The 18,593-nt window shown below is 37.1% G+C and overlaps 1 protein-coding gene across 1 annotated transcript in view; it reads right to left on the bottom strand.

The window, feature by feature from the left end:
• Orb2 (cytoplasmic polyadenylation element-binding protein orb2) overlaps nt 1–18,593 on the bottom strand; it is a 146,528-nt gene that overhangs the window by 41,841 nt on the left and 86,094 nt on the right. Inside the window, exon 3 of the mRNA XM_076393431.1 lies at nt 11,403–11,453. Within this exon, the coding sequence (XP_076249546.1) occupies nt 11,403–11,453 (51 nt within the window). The remainder of the gene's footprint in view (nt 1–11,402; nt 11,454–18,593) is intronic.

The raw sequence follows: 18,593 nt of genomic DNA, 5'->3' as shown, positions 1-18,593 counted from the left end.
AGGTGTTTCTGAGGCCTTCGGTTCGGAGCAACATTCACTGTACATCAGCACAGTGTGGAAGCGTACCACACGGTTGGCAGGACGAGCGTGCAAACAGCCAAGCCAGGTGTACCGTTACCGCGTATCGATTCGAACCGATCGAAATACGAGAACAGAGTCCGCTTCTCGCTTACTATCCTTCGATATATTAGATGGACGTGATATCAACGACGGTGGAACGAGACAATCAGACACAAACGCGAGCGCGGACTGGGGCACGCGCGATCATTTAATTCTGGTTCACACGATCTTTTGAACCCCTCGCTTCTTCGATTCTTATCACAGAGCATGTTTGCAATTTGCAGGCGACAACGAGCATTCGTGAATGCACTGTTTTCCAGAAATGTTCGTGTTCTTTTTTGTCCATCAGCCGATTCGACCGATAAACGTCAAGTAATTATGCCTACGTGTGTGCATATGTAAGGTTCACGTGCAGTACTCGAGGTTCACCGAACAGTTTGAATAATGTTCCAAAGAGGAGAATAGAGTAAAGTTTGATGCACGACTTTCACGAGGAAACTTTTAGGATGTTCTAGGATTTTTAAGTGGATTCGCAAAGTGATAGTTAAATTTTATGTTCTTTGTACTGTTTGTAAAATACGATGTTTCCTTCGTTAAGTTGCTATATAACTATGTTGCTATATTCACTGTAACTAGCAATTACGTAGAATGTAGAACAAACAGGTTTTGCTTGCTACATATACCTATACTGTTAATTACATCTTTAGCAGTGATCAAAGTGATTAGTAGCATGAGTTATTCTCAGAGACGTGTCTTTCATTAGAAATTCGTTAGTGAGTTTTAAATCTGTATTGTGAAAAGGTTGTAATAGGTTGTAGAAACTTAACAATTCTCGAGGTGTCATTATTTCGATTTTGTTCTTTTTGTGTGCGAGGTGTTTTAAATTTATAGACCAATAAATCGTGAAGTGTTAACACTGAATTAGGAACATACAATATTAGATGATGTTTTACAATTAGGTACATTGTCTAGTTGTTATCTTAATAGGGAAAGAACTCTGGTTAATTTTATACTGCACTCACTTTGCTAACATATGTGAATCTTTTCATTGCAGAGTGATAACACTCTTAATAGCAGAATATTATAAATAACATTAATAATAGAATATTGCTTTATTACTTCTAATTACCTACTTGTAATCATCTATTAAAAGTACAAAATGTTGAAAATATTTTTAAGTAAATATTAAGTATATTTCTTTAATTTTTTAATTATTTGCATAAACGTGATACACAAACTTTGTCATCATTTTATACGCAGGATAAAACTTCTACCACTAAAATTACCAACAGTTACATCTAATACACGACAAGCAATAATAGGGATTTGTATTCGCATTATGACTCTGTCAAAATCCGTAAAAATCAAGAGGGGATATGTCAGATGCTTCCTTTGTCGGTGCTATTATACGCTGGCACGGTTGTCAGTTCAGATCCCCAGTTTCCCCATGTACCCATGAATAACAGATACATCTAGTTTTCATGTATGTATGAATCACATTTACTGTGGTATACGAGGTATACATACCCCACATCATACCCTTATTCCTAATCATAAAATTGTCTATTGTAGCTCTTGTCTTCTTCCTTTTGCACTTTTTTCTATAGTCCTCTTTTCCTCGACCCTTATAAATTTTTACGTCTCTACTCCCTGCGTTATTTGCATATTTTTCTTACGTTTGGAAGAATTCTAGAGCCTTATATGGAAAATGTGCTGAAAGGTTACTTTATGCATAGTGGAGTTTACAATAGAAAAATGATATATATAGCTATGTGTACATGTACATCATACATAGTGTTATGCTCAGCTTACATATCTACTGCTGACTTCATTTGTAAATAGCATAAAACTTACACGAATAAATTCGTGCGTTTGATCAAGTTTAATTATATTGCTTATACGTATTGGCTCACTTTTTGTACCATCTTAAAATAATGAGAAGACTAAATTGCAGTGATCGATGCCACATGAAACTTTTAGAAGTAGAAATTATCAACTTTGCTGGGTGCAAATATTTCAAATGTATTACTAGAGCGTATGATAGATATATTTTACGTTTAGCATATTCTAAAAAGTATTCTAATTAATTATTAGTTTGTGATAAAAAATGGAACACTAAACTTGAAGAATATTGGTAGGTTCCTGTAACATTTTGTTATGTCATATAAAGGTTGAAATGTTTATGTTTGTTTTAAATATCTAGTTACAACATTATATCTCCTAACATATTACTACACGTGTTACAATACATTAAATTATATTCTTGGCTTTCTTCAGCATATGTTAATATTCCTTCGTAATACTATAGACAATAGACATATGCACAATGACATATTTCGGAGTTAATTACGATATCATAGACTCGGAAAACAATGAAAGCACGAGGTAACACTGCCAGTTACGAGTTCATGCATTTTTTTTGACTTTGAAAATTTAGATTGAAAATTTTATAAATCCAAATATTTCAATTTTTGAAAATTCGAATTTTTGTATTTTTGAATATTTGTATACTTAAAGACTTGAAAATTTGAATATTTAAATATTTGAAACCTTTAAAGATTTGAAAATTTGAAGCTCTAATGATTCAAAGACTTGAATCGCAGTGTATGACGTGTTTTATTGGAGTAACAAAAATCTTACAGAGTAACAAAACGATTATGAGGCATAGTATTTATTCATAAGCTCATTGCTATATTGGCTATATTTTAAATATATTATTTAGATTAGAACAACCAGTTTTACTTATTCTCTGACAAGCACTATTATACTAGCATCTGACAGCACTACTGCACCACGAGTACCTGCAATTACGTACATCAAAACAGAATTTCTCCTCCACCTTTCAGGTCCTAAAGTCACTCAATTTAACTTCAGACTCTATCCCACGCCATACATTCTAAGCATCTCTTTGAGACAAATCATTTCCACCTAACGCTCCCCATCCCTCAACTTGCTCTCTCAACAGCACCTATAATTTCACCTACCATAACTCTGTACCAGAGCGCTGAAATTAGTCCACACGTGTCCCATGCTCGCCATGCATCGCTATCGAGCACCTCGCAGCGCACGTCGACCCGCTTTCGTGCTCGACACCGAGTACACGCGTTAAAGGAGCGGCCGAGGCACAGAAACGCGAGAACAATTGAGAAGGAGAGCACGCGCTCGGTCGTCGGTTCGCGCACGCACGGCCACGTTAATCCAGGTGGCACTCGGATGCTGCTCGGATGCCACTTAGGGACCCCGCTCTCGTCGCCTTGGTAAAAGTAACCTGCGACGATGTCGCGTGATCCGCGACGCGAGTGGAGCCCGCGCCGCAATTACCTTTAATTGCGCCGCGCCGCGATGCGACAAACTCCTCGGTAATAATCGTTGATTTTAATTGGTCAAAGAGCCAGCGGTTCCACGGCTCTCGCGGAAACGAGTCCCGCGCTCGGGCGCACAGCGAAAGATACAGAGGGGGCAGAGAGGATCTAGGGGATAATAGAATGCCTCGCGAGGATATGTCACCTGTCCGCTTCTCGGCGAATCTCTTCGACACGCTCTTCTCGGTACACGAGATCTCCGTGGAAGGGAATTTCAATTGTGCCACGATACTCTGCTTCTCTGACTTTCTAACATTCCCTACCGCTGATTCTTGGAGCAGATTGTTATTCTATTGAAGAACGACGTCGAATGCTTGGGGAAGTTTAAGGGGGACACTACCCTGAAGCGACGAGAAATCAGAAACGTTTTTAGAATTTTTTTTTTTTTAACTAGTGGATGAAAAGTTTATATATGTATTATGTATCAGTTTTATTTTGCAATTTTTTGAAAGAAAAGTAGGGTAAAGTGACGAAGTTATTGGGTAGTCTCTTTGGGTACATGGAAAATAATATTAAGTTGAAGTCATTGGAGTCTCTTGTAGAATTTACTAAAGTACTCTAACAGGTTTGAGGTTTATAGAATCAGTAAAGATCGATTTTGTAGATTTAGTGAAGCTGATTTTACTGTAGTCAAGCTACCTTCGTTAATTTTCCTTCACTTGTCATCAAGCATCCTTTATAAAATCTATAAACAAAGTGACATGAAAGCTTGGAGGAAAGAGAGATATAGATGGAGTATTTGCAGTTTTTCTGAGGACAATTTGTACAAGATCAATACGACGATTTGTTAACAATTTCAACCTTGTTTCAATACATAAATACAAACAAACCTGTTAAAAAACTGACAGGTGAAATTGGTATCACTGATCGTATCAGTATGTCTATACATACACATATCCAGGCACATACCAGTGCTGTATAAATTTAATTCTAATACGTTGGTAGAACTGATCTTGCACAAATTATCCTGCAAAGAAAAAGATAAGTCGAAGCAAAAAAATGTTTCTTCTATACCTTTCTTTCCTCCAAGCTGGAAAAGCAGAATGCGAAACAGAAGTGCGTCCTAATTTGCGATACCGATTGGCAAATGATTTCCAACGCGTTAGCGACTGTCTAACGAGCAAGTACATTCATCCTAGGATCGGGGAACATCGACGTCGCAAAACTTTACCAAGGATGCTGGGAATGTGGGACAAGGAAAACCTAGCGCCTTGGCTTCGATGCGTTTTACTGCGACGACTAACCATCGCTCGAAAATTACCAACCATCGAACGTTATGGTAATGGTTACGGTATTATCCTGTAACTGAAATAGTTGCTCGATGGATGTTCGATAACGTATTGGTGCTAAATTGAATTCTGGGTGGAAGAAGATTGTGGTCGGTGACTCTAGTTTAATTATCTAACATTTTGTATACAGTACACAGTATTGTGTATTTGATAATGACACATAAAAAAAATGGAACTCTATGGGTTCACTTATGCTGCTGTAGTGAATTAGAAAAGAGTATAATTATTATTGAAAATATTAAAATAAAAAATATGTTTCTATATGGATTAGTAAGGATTATCAATATTTCCGATATCTGATTCTGAACTTCTGACTAGTAGTGTACCTTCTATGTTAAACTTTCCAATTTATTATATACTAACTCGTGAAGCAACTATCCACGTGTACGTGCCGTTACAGCCACGGAATTACTTAATAACTTCCAATATTGCTATATATACATATACCCTCCTTTATACCCTATAAGATAAGGGAAAGATGTAAGATAAAAGGTAGGTAACATAAGGTAATATCATTATTAATAGAAGGTAGCATGTTCAGATCATTTGGTCTTCCTAAAATTATTTAGTAATTTTGGATACTGCTATATCCTCGATACTACTCCTATACTACTTCTCCATGAGATAAGCGATAAGCAATTGATAGTAAAATAGGAATATGTATATAGTATCTGTAGAATATTATATTATAATACGCTATCAACAATATGACTTTAGATAAATGCTAGTACAAACGATTAAAATTGATTTTAGATGCTTTTTATGTATGCTATGGAACATATTCATGGTTTATTCATAGCTGTACGAGGAAAATTAAATGAGCTGAAATTATTCTGAATCCATAGAATTCATAAAATTTATACAGTTATTTTCTTGCGAAAGAATATTTGTATAAACATTATCTCATTTTCTTTCTTACGAAAAACTTACAAACCATTGTACGTATGCCCCAAAATATTTTCTAACCATTAAAAATAATTACATCATCACTGTTACATAATAACAATTATGTAAATGACAGAAGTAGTGAATATGAGAAAAACAATATAGGTAGCTTCCGCGTTAAAGTAAATTTATGTGACACCACAAAATCACAGACAGCCAAATAAAACCTCGACAAGAACTAGCAGTTCCTAGTTCTAAATCTCAATATATTAGAATTTTAGTCCTTATTTATTTAACTGCTGCACAAAATTTATACAAAGATATTCGGTATTCGGGACACAAATCCTCAGATACAACCTATACTGTTATATTAACAATATTATTTCTTCATGTCTTTTAAGAAAACTACGATAGAGTAGTCAAACTTTTATTAATAAAGGAGTAAGTGACATATCGATGTATAATCACATAATCAATTGTTACTCAATCGTACAATCACACGAAGAATATTGAGAACCTAAAAAAAGTGCTGTTTAAGTAATCTTTAAGTAGCAAAATTGTTTTTAGTCATATTCTTATGTACTCATATAATAGTTGCCATCGCCTCCATTGCTCTCAATTTATGAATAATTTCTTATCAATACCTTCATAAATTAGCCAAGTTTCACATTTTAAGACTTCTCCTAGACTCTAATTTAAAAAATGATACTACTTAAAAATAAAAAAGAAATATAGCTCACAGAAAAAAGCAATTTTAATGTCAATTCACGCAGTGTCTACATAACAAAAGAGTCAGAACCTAAACTATTATAATAATCAAATTTGAATACAAAAAGACTAAACTTCTCAAACTCGTAAAAATTTATAAAATCTATTTTTTCAGTCCATTTGCCTACTGTCCCTCTTTTATTTAAGAAACTAGATGCAAAATGGTTTCCTTCGAAACGTTCGAGACTCAATCGAGATTGGTCGAGCAACGATATCCCCTATGAATAATGAACATCTCTCGAGGTGTCGAGGATCTGCGGGAAGTTGCGTGGGAGGTAGAACCTGGGAGGGACTTGGATGAGCTCTCCACCCTCGACTGTCTAATTAATGTACTTCCTTGTCTTATCAGCTGCAGTACAAACAGAATCTGCATTCGCTGAATACATATGACATGCGCGCGACTTTGTTTTCTGAAACTTCCACGCGTGACTATGTCTTTTTTCAACAGCAGGTATCACGCGACAATACGAAGCACAACACGTGCATGCACGAACACGTGGCCAACCGGTCGATCGGAGATTAATTTGCAACTCGTTTGAATACCCTGGAATAACGTGGAATATCAGATCTTTGGTCTTTCACGTGTATTGCGTTTGAATGACTACTATGTGATATGTAAATTAGTGCATTGTCACTCGAGTGTGTGACATTGGCACTACAAGGAAAGATACTTTATATTGTATCTAATATAACATAGCTATGCATATAGATTGTAGAAAAAACACGGAAAATGCGATGCAATAAAACAATAACGATAAAAACAAAGATTTTGCTATTCACGTGTCAGTTATAGTTACTGTGTAAATTATAGTTTTATGTAAAAAGAAGTATTAATTATTTTTAAGTGATATAGAGAAAAGACCTTGTGCGTTAAGGTTAAGGGATTAAGATTTTAACCGAGGTTCTTTTGTTTACTCTTGGGGTTGGAAAGCAATCGATTTGAATTAGTGGGGACAATTTTAAGAACAAATGGTTTTGTTTTATACCCCTATACTGTTTTGAATGTACTGACAATGAGCGAAATATTGGAACGTCTCATGAATTTTGTGCAAAATATTACGAATATTTTTTAGACCTTATAGTAGCTATATTTATTATACTTTCAGAATTCTAAACTTCTGAAATTTCAAAATTACAATAAGTTGTATTCAATGAATATTCTTTATATCATTTTAGTTAAAAAGAAGAATAAATCAATCTGAAGAAATTGAAAACTTATAATTTGACATAATCCACAATTTTTCTGAAATTCTAGGTTTTCACCATTTCCGTATTCCACACTTCTTTTACCTATCAAAGAAATTCATACTAACTTGAAACCAATATACAAATTTTAATCCAATAACTACATATTATTCTAAGTACCCAGAAGTCTAATCCCAGAAATTCCTAATTTAAAAAAAAGGAACTTCGTAAAATGTCCTCTTGTCATGTCGTCATTCTATACTATCTCCTTAAGCAAACACAGATCATCTTGTTCCTTTTTGCACTACCTTTACATATTCCCCTCACTAAATCACTTGTTCACACACTGATAGTACATAGGTTGATAGGTACAGCAGCAAGGCTGAGCTGTCTGCTGAACGAGTACTCGAGCAGGTACATGCATGCATATCAGCGTAGAAACGCTTTGAAACGGATGAACCGAGCACAAGTCGCGGACACGACTGCGTACAGTGGCATAATGTAATTTACAGATTGACGAGTGCGTAAAGGTCAGAGGCTTCGCGGTGTCGTTAGCGGGCATACGCTAGCTTATTTACACCGATCACTCGAACGAGCACGAAACATTCCTGCGAAGTTCAGGCACATTTTGCAAGCGAGCTCTTCGACTGCAAGCTCATCTACCAGATAAGAAATTCTTAAAATGACAAAACTAAATTTTCTTGTCGCATTTTTTCAAATCTTTAAAGTCGCCAAATATCACTATCTCTATAGAGGGTGATCAGTTTAACTAGAAACCCACTAATGAGTGTTGACGGCGCTTACAATGCTAACAGCATGTACAGTAAATGCTGCCAACACTTGGAGGGTTTCCAATTAAACTGATCACCCTGTATATGTAGATTGTAGAATCTTGATGATAACGCGATGAATGACAGAACTAGGCTGTTTTTTACCCACACTGAATATGTTTATTTAGAGATGTCAGAGACTGATCATTGGCAACTTTTTATCCATATATTGAATTACACATATTTATATCTACCTTAGTATAAATTTTTAATTTATTCAAATACAAGGTAAAAAATGAAGTAAAAACTAGTTTATTTGATAGTCAAATGATAAAATTATCTAGACAAACATCTTTTTCATGATCAAGAAAACTAATGCATTATTACTTCAAAATAACATCTAGCTAAACTAGATACTATACTATTTAAATAATGAATTTTCAAATGTTTTATTTTAATTATACCCAAGCCTACACTAAACCTACTGCTTATTACCTATATATCTGCACTATCTTCGCACAAAATATTTGGCTCATTGATTGTATACAATTTACCAATATATTGTAAACATTTAATATATTTTGTATAGTATTTCATGTCATTATGTGCCATATGTAACACCTGTAACGCTTCTCAATCTGAGTCATCTCATGTGACAATAACAGATAAGAATGCAGCTAAGAATAAACCCATCTTCATCAGCGGACTGTGAAACCTAGAACAATGTCCTGGGGTCGCTAACGACCCCACAAAATTTTCAACTTGTAAATTTATTTAGAATACGCTTCAAAATAACTTAAAAATTTTGTTTCTTTCTGTAAACAGAAATTAGACTAGACAACTATTTTCTCTTAAGATGGCCAAAGAAAAATAGAAAAAGATTTTTCGAAAACAATAAATGCTATTTTAAATACCTATTCAAATTTTTATTTAAATTGCTCGCAACTCCACTGTATTCCTTACATCGAAATATAGAACAGTGTCGTGTTAGGGTTAAAACGATTCTATCTTTCTTGTCTAATCAAGACACAAAAATTGTAATCGTAAAGTCGGCAACAAACAGCAATGCTTCCGATCGAGATGAAGATTGACCTGACTTGCTAATGCAGAAGGAGGTGGAGCTCTTCGCTACGGAGTCCACGTTACGAAACGGTTCTCGCGTGTATACGCTTGGCGTTTCACGCTCCAAGATTCTCTATAGACAATCGTCCCATCAGTAGAGGATTCGATGCGTGTCTGTCACGCGTACGATTACGTGTATGTCTGTCACGCGCGCGACTTGGCGCATGCTCTCGTCATTTCAGCCTACTACTATGCGCAGGCACCAGTTACGGATAGAAAATTCCTCGTAGAGACTATCGTCTAGCCTCCGTGAAAATCTCGGTGGACGTCTCTTCCTCGAGATAACGGTTGCGCGTCTTTCGTCAATACCTTTTTATCGAGCTACGCAGCCCCGACTGCCTCGAGTCTTTTGCAATTTTAATGCGAGCACACGAACCCAGGGTCGCTCTCCGACTCTTTTGAGCCAAGAATTTTAAGTAAAAGTCACAGTAAGGTTGCAGGATGATGGGGGTAGAAAAGGAAACGGTAGAAGCGAACTGGAGGTGAAGTTTCGAGGAACAAACAAACGTTGCTGGGTTCCAACTTAGATCAAACTTTAGTTTATAGATGTTTCACGCCATTGAAAATGTTTGTAGAAAGTTTGTAGCTACAGGGTGAAGCAACGTAGATCAAATTTTCAGAAATTGAGATCATACGTTATCTCTGTACTTTACACGATAGAATTTGTAGTTTCAGTGGAATAGAACTGGATCGAAAGCGTTTTTCTCGTGCAAAGGCAACAAAAATATAATGAAACAGACCCAGAATTAAGAACTGGCATGCAAAATTCAAGATGTAATTATGAGTGGAAAACTGGAAAAGATAACCTAGGTAAATGACTAAATATGTGAAAAGTAATTTATATTTCAACTACTTTGCGGCTAGAAAGATAAGCATAGCTCTAGGATGCGCTGCGGCTATGATGCACATTATTGAAAGCTACGCGCCAAACTCGAAATTATACTAGTGAGACTATATTATTTATCTGTTAATTACGACATAGTTATTCTTTTTTATACTTATCAACTCTTATTAGGTACTGATTTCTATGTTAACATTAAATACCACCCTAAATTTAAAGCGTAAGATAATAATTAACTATTTTTCCATAAACATGGATTCTTTTTATGAGAGCTAGTTCCGAAGGTATAAGTATACATATCCAAAAGGTATAAGATCTTTGAATGCTAATAAGTATCTAATATTTTCTCTAATTAAAAAGGTTTTTATAATCTTTACATAGAATGTTTAAAAAGGTAATATGAATTTCTTTACATTTTATTCAAACTTTTATCCATTGAAAACTACCGATAATTCATAATCCACGTTTACCGTTTAAGAACATCGTTTACGAAGTAAAAATGAAACAAAATGCTAATAAACTTTAATTACAGCTTGTATAAAACACTTCAGCAAATATTTTCATTACATAAACGCATAAAATGAAATTTTACGCGTAACATGTAATAATAGAATTCACAATATCGCAGTGCACAATGGAGCACCCTTCTGTACCTCCGTGGAATGAAATAATTCAAACTTCAATTCCACTTAGCGATTTTCCACGGGCAACAAAACTGAACAGAGATAACATAAACAACACGTGCTCTTACGGCCAACAAATTAGAGTAGACTGACGCACGACAAAATTGAACGTCTGCTCATTAGTAGGCAACCGACAGCCGTCTGATGATCAATCTCGCAACGATTGCGACGAAGAAAGAGGAAATTGTGAGCGCAGTTACGCAGGAAGGCCACGACGCGAGACGACACAGCGCAGCGTTTCCCTATTGCCGTCGGAAAGGTATACGACGAAGCTGTTGCAAGGGAATTGCGCAAGCATAAATTTCAATCGAGCCTGCGTCGCTGTTCTCTCGAGGCGGATCTTCCGTCAGCGTGTCCGGCTGCGAGTGTCTCGCGAGACAAAGGAAGGGATAAAGAGGGAAAAGAAAGGTACAAATCGACGAGTAGTTTTCACTCACCATGTAACTGCGCGAGGGATTGCAGTGTGCTGGCATTGCAGTTTATGTATCCTGAAACAAAAATGTAATGTTTCGATTAAAAGTGCGTTTCACTTGGGATAGGCGGCGCCTGCGCGTCGCGTAATGTCTGATTTCGAAATTTCACGGTGTTGCAAAGTTCTTCCGACATATACATGTTCTCGAAGAAGAATCTTGTTCCTGGCGCGTTCTGCCAGGTTCTCGGAAATCGCTTAATCGGTGTCCAACGCTCGCGCGAGTAGCCGTGTCGCGGCATATGTGATATGGTAATGTAAGACACGTAGACGCCATGTTATATCGTGCAAACTTAAGGGGTGAAACTACTATGAGGAAGTGAAAATATTAAACATCTTTTTTACTTCTTTCTAATAGATGGAGTTTCATAAATGATCCTTTAATCCTTTCAGAGCTGGTGCACGTTACAATGTACACTGCTTTACTACTTCAATATCTGACTTTGTTAATATATTAAGGTGTGGCTACACTGAGGCAACCAGGGGCAACATTTTGTCGTTTCTTGTTATTGCATGTTCCAAAAGGTTTCCAACTAACTGTAACTTATGGAAACTTTTTGTCCACACTGGAGCAACACAATCCAAGGAACATTTGGATTTTTTAGGCTACTTTTGTTGCCTACAAGTTGTCTACGTGCAAGACAGTTTGTTATGAGCTGTAAATGATGGCTGAAGACTTGCTGCTTGCAGCTGCGGCATTTATCGTTATCAATGTTAAAAGAAAGAAGAAATGAAAAGTGTGGGTTCGAGCAAGTCTAGACCATCAAAAATTCGGTGACATGTAATTTGTGAATGCATTGAAACATGATGATATATATATGAACAGATGTTCGACACCTTCAGAACTTTTTACGCTTATCAAATATGGATCTAGAATCTTTAGTACAGAGCGTTGATCTGAAATTGGAATGATCAATAACTCAGTTAATTTTCGATCAATTTATTTCAAATTTTAGGTGATTGTTCCTAGTACTATTCTCTGCAATTGCAAGTACGGAATGTTCGATCGAACAATTAGTTCCTACATAATGTTAAAAGAAATGCTGATTTGTCCACACCTTTTCGATATTTCCTCTTTAGAATTCTTCTTTTTTGAAATTCGTACAACTCAAATTGATACTGTCATGATACTCTCTTACATGGTGTCTCATTTCAGAATTTATAATGACAAGTTACACGTCAACCCGTTTTCAATTAATTTTTGGAGACCTTTCACGCTAGTTTCCACTATGACTACAATAATTAATATTTTTATATGAGATTTTTTAAAAAAGTAGCTCAAGAAATGAACTTCTTGAAAGCGTTACAAGCTTTTCAGAAACAACTTTAAACTTGCTCGCAAAAATAAAATTTTGAAAATAGCTTTTATTTTTAACCATCACAGTGGTTTTCCCCCGTAAAGGTGGAGACAATAACGAGGAAAGAAAAGAAAAATAAAAAAGAGCGAACCACTCGCATGCAACTCTCGCGGATCACGTTGCACAGTGTCGTAAGTATCGGCTTGAAAGCCCACCACGTCGCACATGTGGGTCAAACGCGGTTTCACAATTTGGAAAAAGTCTGCGTTTTGCTTGGCTTATCGAGAAGGCGACACTCACCACTGTAGGCCATAAAGTAGGAACAAATCGACCAAGAAACGCTGACAACGCGACCTGTTACAGTTATACACTCCTCGCGAGTCTCCCAACTCCATATAATCAATTTTATTCCACACGCACGCGGTTCGAGCTTTCTCACGCGTCACCCTCGGTGAAATTGATTCTAGGCATACATACTACTTTGCTGCTAAATGCACGTGTGCTTGGACTTGCTTGGATATAGAATCGGAGTAATCTTGATATTTTTTAATATAGTGAAACCTCGAGTAACCGAACTTTGATTATCTACATTTACTGTTAAGATAGGGTGCTTGTCCGTATTTTTGTGCCTTCGAACTGAAATCATTTTTAAAAAACAGAATTTTTATTGAAAATACAATACTTTTTTTTTAATCGTAAATATTAATAATTTAACTTGAATAAATAATTCCTGAATAATAAATGAATAAAATAATAAACGTAGCTAATTTAAATAATAAAAAATTGAAACATTTTTCAGCATATCTCAAAATTGTATTGAACAACGAAAGGGTTAACGATCTTGGTGCTTTCGTAAACGAATCACGCGCTCGTCCCTCGTACCGCTCCACCTTCGCAGAGGAAAACAAGGTCCACGATCCGATTTGGCATGCAGTGTCCGCGAACAAAGCGTCCTCCACCGACGACAGCATGTTTCTGTCCGGGTGGTACAGCTAAAAATTCTTCGGCAACAAATCCCAAGAGCAATCGCAACAACCATTCGCGGGCCGCGCTTGTCGTGACTAATCTCTTGTACCGTTACCATAATAGCGGCGTCAGGCGCAAAACATTTTCCTCGGGAGTGTGCGACACTTCGTAGGGAATCGCTGAACGAGGAAGAAGAGGACGGTCATTTCGTATTCACGCGCCTACCAGAAGCAGCCTGGAGAGAATGGGAACGCACATCTTTGCGTGTCCTGTCTCCACGCTCGCGTGTCTCGACGAATCTCGAGCAACAAGATAATCACAACCGTGAAATTAATTGCTTCGTTTTCCCCTGTGGCTGCTGCCGCCACCACATTATCGATATTATTGGCTTTTTCTCGAGCGATCAGCTCTCGCATACACTCGTTACGATACTCGCGACGTTAATGGCGGTCGTTATGAAATTTTGTACGAAAACATGCGAACTGCAGGTTACATGATTACGAAACCGTATTATTAGTCATAACGGTACGACACGGTTCGAGCAGACGGTCGGTGACTCCATCGACTTGCGCGAGCTACCACCCAAGCTCTCGAGCGAGATAATCGAGCTTTCCAGAGTCGACCGCGCTTCGTCTCAAGCGAAATTTAAGAGAAAGTTTTCTTTCGATTTATTACCGACATTATGCTCTGTTCCGGGCTCAGGGAATTCCTCACGAACGAGGAGTTGATAACCTGCCGACTACTGATCATTAGCAGAAACAGTAGTTGCGTGTATTACATAGAGGTACAGTGTTTGCTCGAAGAACGCTCGCCAGTATGGACCACTGACGATATCTCATCGTAATGTGTATATGATTTTTGCGTCTGTCTCATTTGTTAGATGGTCGCTATTCATTTGTTTGACGCCGATTCATGTGTTTCTGTGTGTAATTATCTATGTGATACGTAATGCAAATTTCTTTTAACATTCATATTAGGTGAAACTAGTTTTCTATAACCTCATCGAGAGTGTCTATTTTCTAGGACGTTCGGCCATTTTTTACTAATTTTCTGACACACAGTTTTTAAAACATCCATTGCTTTGAGATGCAAAATTCAGAGAAAATTCACATTACTTGTAGGATAGCTTGTATGATACTTTTCTTATATATACTGTTATTATTGCTAACTGAACAAAACCCTGTATACTAAAATAAAAAGAGTTAATTTTATATTCTAGATCTCAAATAAATACATACAGACACCTCAAACGATTCTGGTCGCATCGATATTCTATATTTCTCCCTTATTCAGTAGCTCCTGTGAGAGTGATAGAGAGTATTGATAAGGCCAGAATTGTTTGAGTTGAGTGTACATAGGTATGGTTATTGTAAGACATTAGACGCTTCAACTGATAAGAAGTTAATCTACAAAAACTGTGCTGTACTTCCTCTATCATTGATTCGTGTTTTGCTCCTGTTACAGGTTGCAGACAAAACAGATGATACCCGTTTCAAAGCAAGTCATAGGAGTGTTGTGTAAAGTCGTTTGTTCTTTAAAACTATGATTAAATTTGGAATAAAGTCACATAACGATGCAACAAGCCAGGGTTGACAATATAAGTAGTATATGGAATTTGTTAATTAAATTTAATGGGAAATAAAAGTGAATACTAAGGTGATTACACAGAAAAATATAGTCATATAAATCTTGCAAAAGTCTCCTAAGCAGATTTAAGCGGGGTAGACTTTTGTAGAGTCTGTTACAGACCTTTATAAAATTAATAAAGGTACTTAGTTAAATCTACAAAGTCGATTCTAACTGATTCTATTAAACCCAAGCCTCTCAGAGTACTTTTGTAGATTCTACAAGAGACTTCAGTAATTTTAGCAACATCAGCTCAACATTTTTTTCCATATACCCGAAAAGAATACCAAACATCATCCCTCTGTAATATTTTTACTTTTAAAAAATTGCAAAATAAACTTCGTCATCTTCTAATAAATTAATATCAGTGCTTGTAATATACATGTACAGGGTAAGTCACCTAAGATTAGAACCTGAAATACTTTTGAAACAGTTAATTCTATCGGAAAAAAACAAGAATCAATCAAGGAGAGCTGTTAGAAATACAATCTCTTTTAGAACAGACCTCACAGATTTAAACATCGGCGGATCGGGAAGTCCTAAAGAACGCGACGCAAACTCACTCACGCGAGAACGCTTCTTTATGTGTTTACGCTCGGTAGTCGCGAATTTATCGGTGAAACCGCGACGCTCGAACGAGCCGACAAGTTCGTATCGGCCAATTGTCGCCTCCGTTTCTTGCCCGCTAACTTATAATTCAGGAACGAAATGCCTGTCTTGAGCGAACCTCTCGGCCCTCCTCGTCGCGAAAAGTCGAGTCACGGGACCACGTCGGTTTGACTTTTTGCCAAACGAGTCTGTCCCGCGACAAGGCGTTTCGATAAAATTTCCAAACGCTTTCTCCTCGGGACCGCGGCTGAAAATCTTCACAATTTATTCCCCGCTCGCCTCCATTAGATCGGACGTAAACGCCTGCCGCCCAGCAAATATACGACTCGGCGACGTCGCCTTTAAACTTTTTCAGTTAACTTCAACCACTGCGTTCCGCTCGTGCGTGTACAAAGGTTTCCACTAGCGTTAACGACAGCAAAGTTGAGACCCTCCTACCGCACCGAGAAGTTGTTCCTGTAGAGGCGTTCCTCTTTGACTTGCAAGGAAACCGCAGGAATCGTTGCTTTTTATATTGGCAGTTTTTGACGAGCTAGAGGAGGAAGCAATTAGGAGCACGCGTGACATGTCTCTGGAAGGAGTGATTCTATGGTGGGGCAATTTAAAAATGAAATGTTATGAAATGGTTGAGAAATCACATCGTTATATCTATTGATGAAGACTAGAGAAGAAGATTTAGTGTCAAATAAAATCTTTATTTTATAGGGGTAGGTATAAAGAAACATTAAATTAAATTAATTTCTCTTTTATCATTGCAATTTAAAATTTTGCTTTCAATTTGCAATATTCAAAACAAAAGTATGAAAATCAAATTTTATAATGTTTGATCTTTAATACACCTACCTAGAAGCAAACATGCGCATGGATAACTAGAAATTATAATTTCATAGTAGGAAAAGATTTGGTTCAACTTTAATCTGGACCTTCTTGTAAAAACCTGCTTAAACGTATATTTTTCCTTCAGACCTGCAACCCATGGTTATTGGGGAAAACGACATAAATAACATTTTTTAAAAACTAATTTCTGTAAGGCTTACGCCTTAATTAAAGTCTAGAGGACAGAATTTATAGTTTTAATAAAAGAAGATCGGAACAAAGAAATTTTTCCCTTAAAAAATGGGAATATGAATGAAACACAAGGCCGTATTAAAAAATTCAAATTCACAACATTAAGCATCAATTTCCTGAAAAAATGTATAATTTATGCCGTTTTGTCCTACATACCCAGATATAATTCCTTGAAAGTAGTTTTCTTTATAGATGCTAATAACTGTAGTCAGGATTCGTTAAGCAAGTACTCATTTTGAGTATTGTTCTTGACTGCTCACGAGTAACCTGAGCGTACCTACTTTTCAAAGTTCAGCACTTGTTTGACTCTAAGTGCCCATTTGGTGCAAGAGTGGCAACTAAAAAATCACGATTCTCCAAAACCCAGATAATATCGTCATTCTTTCTATGCAAACAATTCAAAAACAACTGCATTCCGAGTTACGCCATTGCTACAGGAAATTTTCCATTCTCCTTCAGAATTTCATCAAACCTGCCACGCAACATCTGCGTTTCCCTTGTCAAAAGCACAGTAACCAACACGCACGCACAGGACATCTCAATTTCGCGTCTAACAACTGGGAACAACGACAACGATGTCTCTTTCTCGGAGAAATTCGTTCTGGCCTCGAGACCGCGTTCCTCTCGTCTTCAATCTCTGAATCGACGATAACCTCGAGGATCCTTCGGTCGTGACAGCGCGGTACAATCGCTGCGCGTTCCTTCGTCTATTCATCTGCCAGCGCGTGCACCGCGCGACTTGCACCGAATACATAGCGGTATCGCGCAGCATCGCAGATAGAAAAGTTTCGAGCAGCTCCTAAACGTGCATCGACCTTCCGCGTTTCTTCTGGCTCTTCTCGTTCGCCAGCCCCGAGGCTAGCGTTAACGACTACTGTATCCCGATACCCGATCTACGGATTTGAGCAGGTGAGTTGGGTCTGAATGAGACACGAGTCCCTTCCTGGCTGACGAGGCAAAATCTGAAGGGAGCAGGATGAAGCTTTGAGGTTCGAGTTTCGCTTGAAGCGAACTTTTCCTAGTAATAGAGTTCGAAGCTAGCATGGACTGCGTGGAAATGATGAGTAGCTAATTCTCCGCGGTGTAGAAATACATAAATTAATAAATACCTACTGGAAAATCCTATTATAAACCTGTAAATAGGCTTTCCATAGTTAAAGTGTTAAGAAATTAAGGTGTCTAAATTATATTAAAAATTTATACATGAGGCCGACTCATAGACACTCGTTTTGCCTTTAGCTTTACGCTATGAGTCTAACTTGTTAGCGCGAATGGGTTAATAGTAGAGTGTTAAGGTACCTGTTATAGACTCGGTGTTTACCGTTCTTATTTCTTGAAATTATCCTTGCATTTAGTTTCATTTTCCCAGTTGTTGAAGCTATGATTTATTATACATATAAAATACACGAAATGACTTCGAAGAAATCTTATGCTCTTATTCTGGAGAAGAGACTCGTGAAATTACTAAGTACTTGATTTTTGGGTGTAGACTATTTGATGTTGAAATATTTTTCAAAGTTATATGTTGAGTGAAATACCTGACAGGACTTAAAACCAAGCAAAGAACCCATTCGCTAATCTTACATTTAAGT

This window comes from Calliopsis andreniformis, chromosome 3 (assembly GCF_051401765.1).
Source record: "Calliopsis andreniformis isolate RMS-2024a chromosome 3, iyCalAndr_principal, whole genome shotgun sequence".
Classification (NCBI taxonomy): Eukaryota; Metazoa; Arthropoda; class Insecta; order Hymenoptera; family Andrenidae; genus Calliopsis; species Calliopsis andreniformis.
This window is presented reverse-complemented; position numbering and strand designations above follow the sequence as displayed.